Source organism: Cheilinus undulatus, linkage group 1, assembly GCF_018320785.1.
Source record: "Cheilinus undulatus linkage group 1, ASM1832078v1, whole genome shotgun sequence".
NCBI lineage: Eukaryota > Metazoa > Chordata > Actinopteri > Labriformes > Labridae > Cheilinus > Cheilinus undulatus.
This window is the reverse complement of record NC_054865.1, coordinates 19,475,011-19,487,865: the sequence shown is the minus strand read 5'-3', so window position 1 is coordinate 19,487,865 and position 12,855 is coordinate 19,475,011. Positions and strand designations below refer to the sequence as shown.

The 12,855-nt window shown below is 37.1% G+C and overlaps 1 protein-coding gene across 2 annotated transcripts in view; it reads right to left on the bottom strand.

The window, feature by feature from the left end:
• Positions 1 to 476: 476 nt before the first annotated feature.
• si:dkey-219c3.2 (transcription initiation factor TFIID subunit 4) overlaps positions 477 to 12,855 on the bottom strand; it is a 152,407-nt gene continuing 140,028 nt past the window's right edge. For both annotated transcript variants that reach the window (XM_041793668.1, XM_041793686.1), the window contains one exon: positions 477 to 4,712. In XM_041793668.1, coding sequence (XP_041649602.1) covers positions 4,539 to 4,712 — 174 coding nt within the window. In that variant the 3' untranslated portion in view covers positions 477 to 4,538. The remainder of the gene's footprint in view (positions 4,713 to 12,855) is intronic.

Sequence of the window (12,855 nt, the reverse complement as noted above, 5' to 3'; positions counted from 1 at the left end):
TGCAGAGAGGAAAAGGTCGTCTTCAGGGCTGAATTCAGATCAGCAGTCGACATCTCCACAGGGACTAAGGAATAGGCTGAGATCTTGAAAAAACCAATATGCTCCCAAACCCCAATATTTTGCACTGAGTTAAACAGTTTGGTCTTTTCAAAAATGTTTCTGCTTAATTAGCAGCAGAAACCTAGGGGGACTTTTCATAGTTGAGCAGCAGCCCTTGCCTCAGTTTGTACTTAGCATGTGCGATGTTAGAAATGGAAATGAAGCGAGCTGAATTAGTCGTTGACTTTGGTAAAACTGTCGTGCGAAAAATATAACAGCTTATTTTCCTTTAAAGGAGAAAGGAGCGAACGGTGGGAAACTTATTGCTTACTTATTAAGTCATTTTTCTTTTAAGACTTTCACAGTACCTCCAGACATTTTAAAGAGAGCGCTGTTAAAGTAAAACAAAAAAAGAAATAGACAAAGTTAGCACCTGCTCAGTTTAGTAAACAGCTCATTTATTCCTTTACAAAATAGGTACAAATACATAAGTATTGTTTTTTCACACAAACAGGAAATTTTCAGGATATGTACAAGAGTTTACCAAAAATAACGTGGTTCTAATAAACACATAGTTTTGTAAACAATATTTACAAATCATCCTTACACTGAAATGTGATTTCCCCATCTAGTTATATCAGTAATATTGTCCTATTATTTTGGCTAAAAAGCTGTAGTAGTAGTAGAAATGTCCTCCTGTGAAACCACCAGAAACCATAAAAATACTAATAAAAGTGTTTGGAATCACCACAATTGATATTGTTGTGCTTGTTCTTCAAACATGTTCCTTTTGGAGATAAAATTCATGAAAATGTGCCAAGCATAAAAGCCAATCAAAAAAAGGAAAAGGGAAATAAAATATATTAATTGTTAAAAATAAGTCTCTTGAGAGAAATTGGCAAATACTGTTTTAGGAATTCAAAGAGTGATTTTTTTTCTCTGCTATAATACAGTGACAGCTCTCAGTTGTCGATAATAGAGTTATTAAAAAAAGTGCTGTCAAAATGTAAAATGCACAACAGTTGTTTCAAATTTAAATAAATTTCAATAAGACAAGAAAAGCTGCATAGAGGCCAAGATATTTTGTCAAATATAAAAAACTGAACACACAACAATACATAATACAAAAAGAATTTGTAAAAAAAGAAAGAAAGAAAGATAAAGGCGACAATACAACATGTAAAAGCAGGCGTTTTGTCCCAATCCTCTCTTGAATAAGTTATACACTGACTGAGACGCACAGGAAAGTCTTAAATCAATCTAGGCAGGAGTCAAATACTTCTTTTATAATTTAACACTTCTTAATTTAGGATCAAAATAAAAACAATTACAAGTGCTGGGCATTCATTTTCTTCTTTTTTTTTATAGTACCATAAAATCCGGTTTATAAGACACGCTTTTAATATCTGTATTTTATCTAAAAAGCTGGCTACGTCCTATACACCATTTTGACCAATACACCAGTATTAAGTGCTGAGACATATGCCCTGTCACCTTAAGAGTATCCAGCTGCCACCATCGCACACTCCATGGGCTCAACACAGCTGATATTTCACCCCATTCATTGAGTATTGCATGAGGCTTTACTGCTCAGAGTGTGCTGGAATACATGACGACAGACCAAACCAGCAGGGATTAGCACCACTTTTTACCCGCTTTTCTCCTGCATTAGCTCATATTTTTGCATTTAAAGAAAATGGGGGGAATACCGTAAGTAATTGCAGAGTGCATGCTTGACATAGAACACTCCCCACTTAACCTCCTGAGACCCTTCATTCACATATGAGGACATTACATACATCCTGGTTTCCTACAACATGGAAATAATTTCTGCTATTAGAATTTAAGAGATAATGTCTGTTCAAGTTTACATAATTGGCTTAAAATGGTGGGGGAGTTGGTCATGAAATTTACAGGCACTGAAATTGGACATTTTAGGGAAAACGTTCAGAATTTTTCAAGTATTTTCATGAACATTTTGGGAATGTTTTTATATCTTGAAGACTTCATTTGAAACTTTTGAAGGAACCTTGCTTACTTCTTTTATGCATTTTCCTTGGATTTGGGGAAATTTGTTTGGATGTTTAATAGAATAAGTTTGGAAATTTGGGGAATTTGTGTGTGTGTAGAGGGTGTCCTTTGATATCTCAAAAACTGTTGAATTGTAGTTACTTTGTTTGTGGAAATTTTCCATCAATTTTAAGGAATTTTGGGACATCTATTTGTAAATTTAGGTGAATTAAAAAGATGCAGGAACTGGAATAGAATATATTAGGGAATTTGTTTAATTTCTTTGGAACTTTTGGGATTTTTTTTTTTTTTTTTTTTTTTTTTTTTTTGACGTTTCATGGTAATTTGGGAAATTTGTTTGGGAGTTTTGGGGAAAAGTTTGGAAATTATCAGGCATTTTTATATTAATTATGGGAATATATTTGTACATTTTGGGGTATTTGTGTAGAGGTTTCCCTTTAAAATCTCAAAACCTGTCATGGAAATTTCAGGTAATTTGTTTGATGCTTGGGGGAATTTTCCATCATTCTCATGTAATTTAGGGGAATTTGATATGGACATTTCCAGGAGTTCACATTGAATTTTCTACTGAAATGTTTAGGCATAATGATAAAGTTTCAATGTAACACTTGGGAAAATTATGTGAGACCTGTAATGGATACTTTAAAAAGATCCAAGAATTTTCACTGAAATTTCAAGTAATTTCTTTAAAATTTCAGGAATTCTTTGTTGATAAAGAATGGACATTTTCCATGAAATGTGGAACTTCTAGTGTATTTTTTTGTCCATGTTTGGCCCTAACAAGTCCTTGTGGTCCATCATCAGAAACACAATGAGTGAGACCCTTTCTTACTGACTGAAAACCCCCTACAACTGACCCACTGACCAACAAACAACAGTAACATTTTGCATTTCCTTCAGGAGATTTGTGGACGTCACTTTTGGTTAGAACTCATTACTGTCAAAGACAAGGCTGAGCCTTAAAACTTACCAGGTCCTAATGATCCCAAACAAGAGGAAGAAACCAAAAATGCATTCTAAGCTAAATCTCAGGTCTCAAGGGGTTAAAGACATCAAGTATCAAGTGAAGGGGGCCAGTGAGCCGTTAGTCTATCTCTCAAGAATCACTGCAGGCTGAGAGCCCAACTACCGTATTATAGCTAGTAGAAGTGCAGACTCCATATGGCAAAAATATGATACTGAGAGAGACCCAGCTGCACAGAAGCTGAATGGTGTGAACTCTGCTGAAGAAAATGGAAATCATCACACAGGAAGACAGTTTTACCATTTTTCCTTTGGGAGACGCCACCAGAACAGACTGCAGCTTATATACCAGGGTGACTTATATTCCGGATTTTACAGTAAGTTGGGGCTGAAATGGGCTCTAGGAGGCCAAAACTGAATACAGTTGAAATGTAAATTTCAAAAAAGTTATTAAAGCGCAGATTGAATGGTGAGAGTGAAAGATGAAGGAATGTCTGTGTAGTTTAAAAGTTTCATTCTCCTCATCACCAAACCACGTACAAATCTCTACAAATCCAGGTAATTTCAAGAGGAAGTGAGCATGATCGTACACATGATCGTACACAACTTACAAACATCTAGTCATAAAAACAATGTTCACATTATCTGTGGGTAAAAATAAAAATACTGACTCACTCAACAAGGGTGACCTATCAGAAACTTTAGTCATCATGGTTCGTGTTTAAAGACCTTTGCAGAAGGGTCGTGGAGGTCTCTGTCTCATAACAAATACTCTACAGAATAAACCGTCTAATTTTGACTCATTCAAAGCACATGATTTTACAAAACATCAGGTTTTATAGTATTGACACATGGGTTATTCCTTTTCTTACAAAGCTTACATGTGATAAAAAATATACATGCTGTAAAATAATTCAAAAAGAACTATTTACACATAAGGAGCATGACGCTGTTATTTGGAATCTTTAAAATGATGTCTTCGTGTAGAAATCAGTAAAATCTCTTGTTTTTAAGTTTAGCTAAACTACATTCATTGAACTAGGTTCAACAAATAGGTCGTGGAGAATATCCTAGGCTGTATCGAGGCATGTAAAATACCTACCCTCTCTAAAATAATCCTTTCTTTGAGGTGGATCATTGAAGCTACTGCCATTGACGTCAAATAAATAGACACCCAACGTGCATGGAGGAAGTTCTGCATAAAGTCCCGTGAAACAAAACCTACTCTGTTCCTTTAATAAGTTCAACACAAAGAATCTGATATGGCCTTTGAACCGAACAATCTAACTACACGTTGTGAATCTAAACAAAGAAGACACGGAACAACAGTTTTATTTTTGTACGTTTTTCTACCTCTTTCTCTCTTCTTACGAAAAGCTACATCAAACGTGACTACAGTACGTATGGAGACACAGAGCTGAAAAATTAGACCTGATCTGAAGGCACGTGGCAAAGGGGAAGAAGGAGGAAGAGGAGGCTGAGGTGGGTGCCGAGTGGAGCAGAGGCTACTTGAGCAGGGCACGGTAAAGGAGGAGGGAGTGGGCGGTCTCTCTCTCCTGCTCCATGTAGAAAATTAAGTCCCTGAGGTTGACGCGGGTGATGCGTTGTCGTGTGTACTGGCGCGATGAGGTGGACGGGGCGGAGGAGCTGGCTGGGGAGCCTGCCGTGCTGCCTGAAACCTGGAGAGACAGAAGAGGGGTCAAAAGGTGAGAGGGGGGATTTCATAACATGACAAAAAAACATGTCATGGCAACAACTCAACCCATGTCAGTCTGTGTCAAACAGTAAACATAACAGTGTGCTTGGGATAAACAGAGTCTCAGATAGCTGGTTGAAGAGTGACATATTTGATATGTGAGTAGAAGAAAGGAGTACTTAAAATGAAAAGATGTCACCATAGTGTGTTCACAAAACTCCAGAAAATTCAAAATATTTTGGGGTTGAGCTGAAAGTGTGAACTCGAACGGCTGATTTTCTCGCAAAACTTTACCCTAGCCTGACACACCAGATAGTCTGTTTCACCTGTCCTGACATGGGACATACTGTATATTTCACATCCATCTGGCCAACAGTGTTTGGGAAGGGCAAAACCTTGGAGGGTGACTGGAAGAAAGTTCTGTCACCTTCATTACAGGCCAATCAGAGCAACAATGTAGTAGGCGTGCACTGCCGCAAAGGAGTAAACAACTTAATATGAGCTTGACGGGCAGCTATAATTGTATCAATATACAGTGTTTCACCATCAGTGGAGCCAGATGGTGCATTAAACTCTTGCTGAAGCCAATCAGGAGAAGAGCAACAACATCTTTTCCACCAAAAAGAGCTTTCAGTTCATTTCTTTGCTGTTCTTTAATAAAGAAAAAATGTCCAGCTCTGATAAAACTACTGCTATAGCTGGATCAACACAACACAAATCTCTTCACTGGCTGCCATTTGTTTACAAGCTTGCAGTCACTTCAACTAAACCATGCCTATTATTATTGAGTCAAACCCTGCTGGCACTTTGACCCCTCTTTGTCTTGTCCTGCCTCCTGAAGCCCCCTCCTCTCCTGTCAGACAGAGTAAGTCTCTGTGAAGTGTGTATGTGGACAGGTATATCAGGGAGCTTTCATATGGCCGGCTGTCCTGAAACTTCCTAGAATTATTTTTAGGAGAGCATCTGTGAAAGAGAGTTAAATATCAAAGGAAAAAGACAGAAATATATTTTATACATAATTTCACTAAAATTTCACCATGTATTTTAATGTAAAATAGTCAATTGCCACGGCTGTATGAAAATCGCTAAAGCAGTGGTTCTCAACTGGTGGGTCAGGACCTAAAGATGGGTAGCAGAGCTGTGTTCAATGGATCGAGAGTGTTTGCCTCAAAAAAAAAAATAAAAGGAGGCAAAGGTCTATGAATCAATGAAAGGCTTAGCAGATATACATTCATACTGTTAATATCTACTGTGTTAATGGGTAAATTTCAATGTTTTCTCAGTATTTCAGATCATTTATCTGTTTTTCTTGGGACAGCAAAAGAGACGTTCCCATGATAGCCAGGTAATTCCTCATGATCTCTGGAAAATTGCCAAAAAATGTATGTTATCACAGAAAAATTGAGTAAAATGTGTTTGATTTGTCCCTTCTCTTTGTGCAGTCAAATATTTCAATCCATACAAGATCTAAACTATTTAATATAAATTAATATGAGTTGTTAAAATTTTCTTATATTTGGGTTCTGGTTTGTAACTGAAGACACTCTGGTGGGTCCTGAAGCTATACAAGTTGAGAGCAACTGCTCTAGAGCAGCCTTTGCCAGACTTCAGTGTGCTGTGGCCCAGTTTAAGAGCAGAAAATCTGCTAGGGCCTCCCAAAAACCCTCGTACAACCACAACACGAAACTCAAATATCGACTTTTATTTATTATGTTTTTGTTTTGTAAACACTTTTCAATGTGAATGCTTTGCTGTCAGAGACATTACAATTACTCAGAAGGTGTTTGTAGGTCCACAAATTAATGAGCCACTGGCATTTATTTGGTTTTAATCAGCCATCTACAAAATCACTTAAATTTTCTTTTATTATATTTCTCTCTGGAAACTTTCTTTGTTGCTCAGCAAACTCTTCAAAAAAATAGCATTGATGTCTTCAAAAACCTCTTAAAATCTGAAAGCGAGTGGTATAACAGATTTTTTAACAGAGTCATTAGTGAATCCAACACCAGTTAAACCATGACACCAACAAAATAAATGAAGAGATGACGTCTGGCTGTGTTTTTTTACTTCTGAAACTTAAAAGAATAACATGTGATGAAGCATTTTATGATAATTTAAAATGTGATTTATTTATTTATCTTAATTTAGGGGATTTTTAGTTGTTTTAAATGACATCCCAGGGCCAAAATGCGGTCCTTATTCGGCCCACCAGTTGGCCCCGACCCACACTTTGGGAAGTGCTGCTCTAGAGAAATCCACAAATGTGTCTAAAGATTTTTAATGATGCACACTGGCATTAGTGATCGTTATGTCATCCAGAACAAACACTGGCTGTCATGACTGAGGATGCACCCTCATAGCTTTCCTCCATTTATGGTTTTGGGTTTTGGTTTTGGGAGATTAAGTCAGATAATCAATTTTTCCTGAAAGCTAGCTATAACAAATTAACTCTTCATGAGACTTAAGCAACAGGTCCGTTTGTTTATCCATGCTTGGATTGTAATATCACACTGACCATCACATTGACCTTTAACCCTGCAAAGGATTTGGAGTGATTCTACAGCAGACATCAACATTGCATTTACAATGATGATCCTCAGAAACACAAATATCCCACATGACTTCACTGAGCAGGTATGGTTCTCAAAGTTTTGGATCCTTTTTGATAGCAGGTGTTCTTAAAAACACTATACAACCTCCAATATTTGAATAATTGATAATACCAAACAGTACTAAAGTTTTTGAAATGCATCTCTTTATATTCTTATTTTGACCAAATCTGCAGTGCGACGAGAGAGACGGCACTTTCTTAATTGTAATTGTAAAACATATTTTAGCAAATTAGATAGAGTGCTGGAATTATCCTGCAATTGTTGGTAATTAAAAACAAAAAATTACACAATTAAGGTGCCTAAAAGTAGTATTCTTGTCCTCGTAGAATTGGAACAGGTACTAATATCACTTAATATTCTCTATAAATAATATCAAAATGTTAAATCTGGGGTCCTATCTATTTCAAGAGCAGGATTTGGGACAGATGAGGTTTTCAGTTAGCTAAAAATAAGTTTACAGTGTTAATCAGTATCAATTTTGCCTTTAAAATTATTTATGTTTTATTCACCTGATAATCTCTCTTTCAGGAATTTTTTTTTACTTTCTCTTTGTTGAAAAGAAACATGCAATTAAAAAATAGCAAAGAATGGGTGCCAGTAGCTGGAGTAGGCACCCATATAGTGAGGCCACAGTCCTTAACGCACTATGTGTGGGATTGACTCCCCATCTTGGCACATCTTTGGTGCATGTCTTTCCCACTCTCTCTCCTCATATTCCCTGTCTCTCTTCAGCTGTCCTATCCAATAAAGGCAAAAAAGCCAAAACAAGATTTATATATATATATATATATATATAAACATATCAATAGCTGCTGAATGACTGAAAAAAATTAAACACATGCATAACACAAATTACTTAAAATAATCACACTTGCAGATTAGCAGTGAGGTCAGAAAGATGGACTAATAAAGTACAGATCTTCAGGTGCAGAGAGCTCTCCAAACCAAACATGAGGAGAAAAAAATACCAGCTAAGTACTCCATCATTTTATTTATTTAAGTGTGCAGCACGGCTCTTTGACTATGAAAATGAACAGATTTTTCCCTCTAAATGAACAACACTGCTGACATAGATCTGAGCTGACGTCCTGCTCTGAAATGGAGCTCTTGTTGTTTGTACGTGATCCAGGAAAAATGAGAACGATAAAACAGGGAGTGTATACAGAGGCCGATACAAATCAAGAGATGCATTTACATTTGGAAATGAGAAACACTGGGGAACGAATCCAGAAAGTGCCCACTTGAACCCAGGCAGAGAGAAATAAGACAGACATTTCACTCAGGAACACCCTCTCACAATTACATTGATTGCACCGCTCTGTAAACACACAGTACAGACAGGCCTTAATTGCAAACATATGATGGGTATGAATTTACAAGAAGCAAACCAAAGTCCCTCCAGCACCCGCCCCCTCATACGCTTGTCTTTGTGCGCACTGTACGACCGGGCTTTGTCTCACATTTCCCTCGGTACACTCTCTGACCCCTGGAAGTCGTAAAGAGTGGAGGTAGCCTGGCTGCTGTTACACCGACTTACTGCAGCCACACCTACCATCTACAGGATTTAAGACCTGGGCAAGTGTCAGGACAGTGGCACAATATAGTTTTCTCAAAGGTAATTTTTAAATCATAGGTAAATATTAAGAAAAATACAGAGTATAAAAATAACTCATTGTTGATCATCATGCATAACTGACATCATTTTAAGTGATGTAAGATGAAAAGCTAAAAATAGAAGTTTGAATGTATGAGAGATGGGAAGCTTAGGATGAAAGGTAAAATACTGTTGAAGGCCTTGATCTAAAAAAATGTGTTGTTTTGTAAAAGAAAAAATGTTAAAAAAAAATGCTGGCAATGGCAAATGCATGTATACTGTATTCATACTGCATCTTGTAAACCCAAGACAATTGTGTGCACATTATTTGCATGACAAAGAGGAAAAATATGTTTTTCTGTCAGGTAGAGGTACATGTTGTTATTAAGAGCAACCAGAGCTTTATAATGGTAGATACGAGAGCCTTCAAATCTTGGACAAAATAAAAAGGTACCAAAAAAACACTACATGGATATAATACTGCTTGTAAAAAAAGTTTCATTTCCCAAGTATTGATCAGGGACTTATTGATCCCTTGACTTACTCTTTACCTCATCTAGCTTTTGGAATCAAATTTGAATGTTGTCTGAATCGACTGTCACAAATTTTGGATTTCCTCGAGCAGCTGATAACTCAACTGACAATGCTGGACCAACAGATCTATGCTGCAAAACTGAACAAGCTGAAAATACTCAAAAACTTCCATAACTGATTACATAAAAGTTTTTAAGTAGTGGATATCTTTTATTTTTAGTATGACTCATGTTAAAATATAGTTTACATGTTTCTTATCTACAGCAGTTTCCCCTTGTATCTTTTACGTATGTTAATTTTGAACAATCGTGCCAAACAAAGTAAGCTAATTTGATTGACAACAAGTAACAAAAACCTAAAGGTGAACTCTGACCCAGAAAGTGTTCTTCCACAGAGTTCAGTTCATCATTTTGCTATGTTGAAGTTGTTCCCCAGGCGGGACATCTCAAGCTGAGATGGTAACTTCACTCATGGTGCAGAAGTATTTGAAAAATTAAAAAATGTTTAATGCCCTAAGGCATTTTGGAAAAAATATGCATATATGCATATATATTTTAATTTTTTACCTTAAACTAAGAGTGTATCTAAAAACTCAGAAAAATAGAGCTTTTTTAGATTTTTGAGATGACACAACTAATTTTTTATCCAACTTTCTACTGTTCAGTCGTACAGTGTTCATTGCCCATCCTTATACATTATTCAAAGTGTGTTTTAAGGACTGAAGTTATTGGTATGAACAACACATTTATGCGCTTGCTAGCCACTTTTTTAGGTGCACCTTGCTAGTAACAGGACTGTCTTAATTCTTCATGGCATACAAAGGAAAATCTGGGGAGTAATTTTTCCAGAGTAAAAAATGTTTTACTCAAAAGTAGTAAAATTTACTCTTTTTTGAGTGTATTTATTACCAGCCACTGCCAGAGTTGGAGTAAAAACACAGAGTAAATTCTGCTGGAATAAAACTTGAACCACACCCACTTAAGTTCCAGCGAAGCTGGCGTCACTCATGGACGGTCACAGCTGCAGCTTGTTAGGTGACTCAGCTGCAGCTAAAACTTTGCAATCAAGACCTCCTCACCTGGTGATGAACTTTCAGACACCTGTGGACTACAGCTTCTAATCAGGTAACCTGGCTCCTCTTCAACCTTTGATAATCTAGTGATTTTAGGTGAGTTTTTGCATTGTCTAACTGTATTTTGTCCTCTTTTTTTGCAGTGTCTCTATCTCACTGCCAGTGATTCTGCCAACCACCAGCCAGCTCACCATCATTTGCACTGTTGTTGTCAAATAAACTTGTTTAACCTTACTGCTTCATCTCGTGCTCTGTTCCTGGGTCCTTGTCATATGTTTATATGTAAAATTGTTATAGAAGAACACTATGTCTAATACGTATAAGCAAAAAAACCCTCTTGTTGTCATGCCCTTTATAGGTGGAAAGGCAGAATTATCTATTAAGAGGAAATGTAGCTCTTTATAAAGAGGAAGATTGATCTATTTAGAGTAAGACACAGTTCTACATTAGCGTTACTCAATTGTAAATGGAGGAGAAATTGTACCGTAAGGAGTGGAGAACATTTCTAAGAGGAATGAAAAACAGCTCTGAAAGAACTAAATAGCACTTTATATTGAAAAAAACAGCTCTATAATGAGTAAACTATGGTCTGAATTACTCTGTAGTGAGTACAATTGCTGTAGAGTTGTTTTTATAGTTTAGAGTTAAATAAAAACACATTTTAGAGTAAAAACAACTCTGAAAATATTACTCTGCAAATTTTACTCCAAATAGACTGGGACCAAATGTTATATTTTATTGAGTAAAATTTTATTCAATTTGAGTAAAATTTACTCAGGTAAATTTACTGTGTAGTTTCAACAAGGGGTTGGAAATATTCCTCAGAGATTTTGGTCCGTGTTGACATGACAGCATCACACAGTTGCTGCAGATGGAGTACAGTGAACTGATTGTCACGTTCAAGAAACCAGTTTGGGATGATCTGAGCTTTGTGACATGGTATATTATCCTGTTGGAAGTAGCCATCAGTAGATGGGTACACTGTGGTCATAAAGGGATGGACATGGTCAGCAACAATACTGACAGTAGGCTGTAGCTTGTAAACCATGTTTAATTGGTACTAAGGGGCCAAAAGTGTACCAAGAAAATATCCCCACACCATTACACCACCACCAGCCTGAACCGTTGATACAAGGCAGGATGGATCCATGCTTTCATGTTGTGAACCCCAAATTCTGACCCTACCATCTGAATGTTGCAGCTGAAATCGTGACTCATCAGACCAGGCAATGGTTTTCCAATCTTCAATAGTCTAATTTTGGTGAGCCTGTGTAATTTTTAGCCTCAGTTTCCTGTTCTTAGCTGACAAGAGTGGCACCTGGTATGGTCTTCTGCTGCTGTCGCCCATCTGCTTCAGATCTGATGTGTTGTGCGTTCAAAGATGGTATTCTGCATACCTTGGTTGTAACGAGTGTTTTATTCAAGTTACTGTTGTCTTTCTATCATTTTGAACCAGTCTGCCCGTTCTCCTCTGACCTCTGACATCAACTGCCACTCACTGGATATTTTCCCCTTTTTCTGAACATTCTCTATAAGCCCTGGAGATGGTTGTGCATACAACCATGCTGCGTTAAAATCCCCTTTCTTCCCCATTCTGGTGCTTGGCTTGACCTTCAGCAAGTCGTCTTGACCACGCCTATGCCTAAATGCACTGAGTTGCTGCCATGTTATTGGCTGATAAACTATCTGTGTGAACAAGCATGGGTGGCTTAACCGCCAGTTAAAGGGAAAAAAAATCATGAAACAGTTAAAATACGTTTGGCAGAAACAGAGTGACAAAAAAATCAGACATGACTGCAGCTTTGTTGCTGAATTACCCAGGATTTGGTAGCTCTCTTAAAGTGATAAAGTTTGTAATACATTTCAAGGGAACAGGTAGCTAGTTCCAGGATGTCACTCCTTTTATAGAAAAAGATTTCCAGGGAAACAATGTTTTACTGAATGAATTGATATAGTTTCTACTTGGACCTGCACTGGCTGATGTTTTGCTGCTCTGTAGTCTCTTTATGTAAGTGCAGAGAGGGTGAGGAGCACATTCAACTAAACATTCCAACACAAATTTTACATAAGGGAAATTAATAAAACTGTGTAAAATGAGTGTTTACTGAAAATGGGGCAGAGATGATGTGTAATTTGTTTTTAATCCAGGAATTTCAGAGCCTGATTGTGGAGGCACTCAAAGGATGTGACTGCTGCCTACTTTGTCTGAGACCAGACAGCTAATCTATAGGACAGATGTTAAAGTATTAAAGCACTTAAAACAGAGAGGCACAGTTGATTGTCAAGTAAATGTTTAATCGACCAACATAAAAGT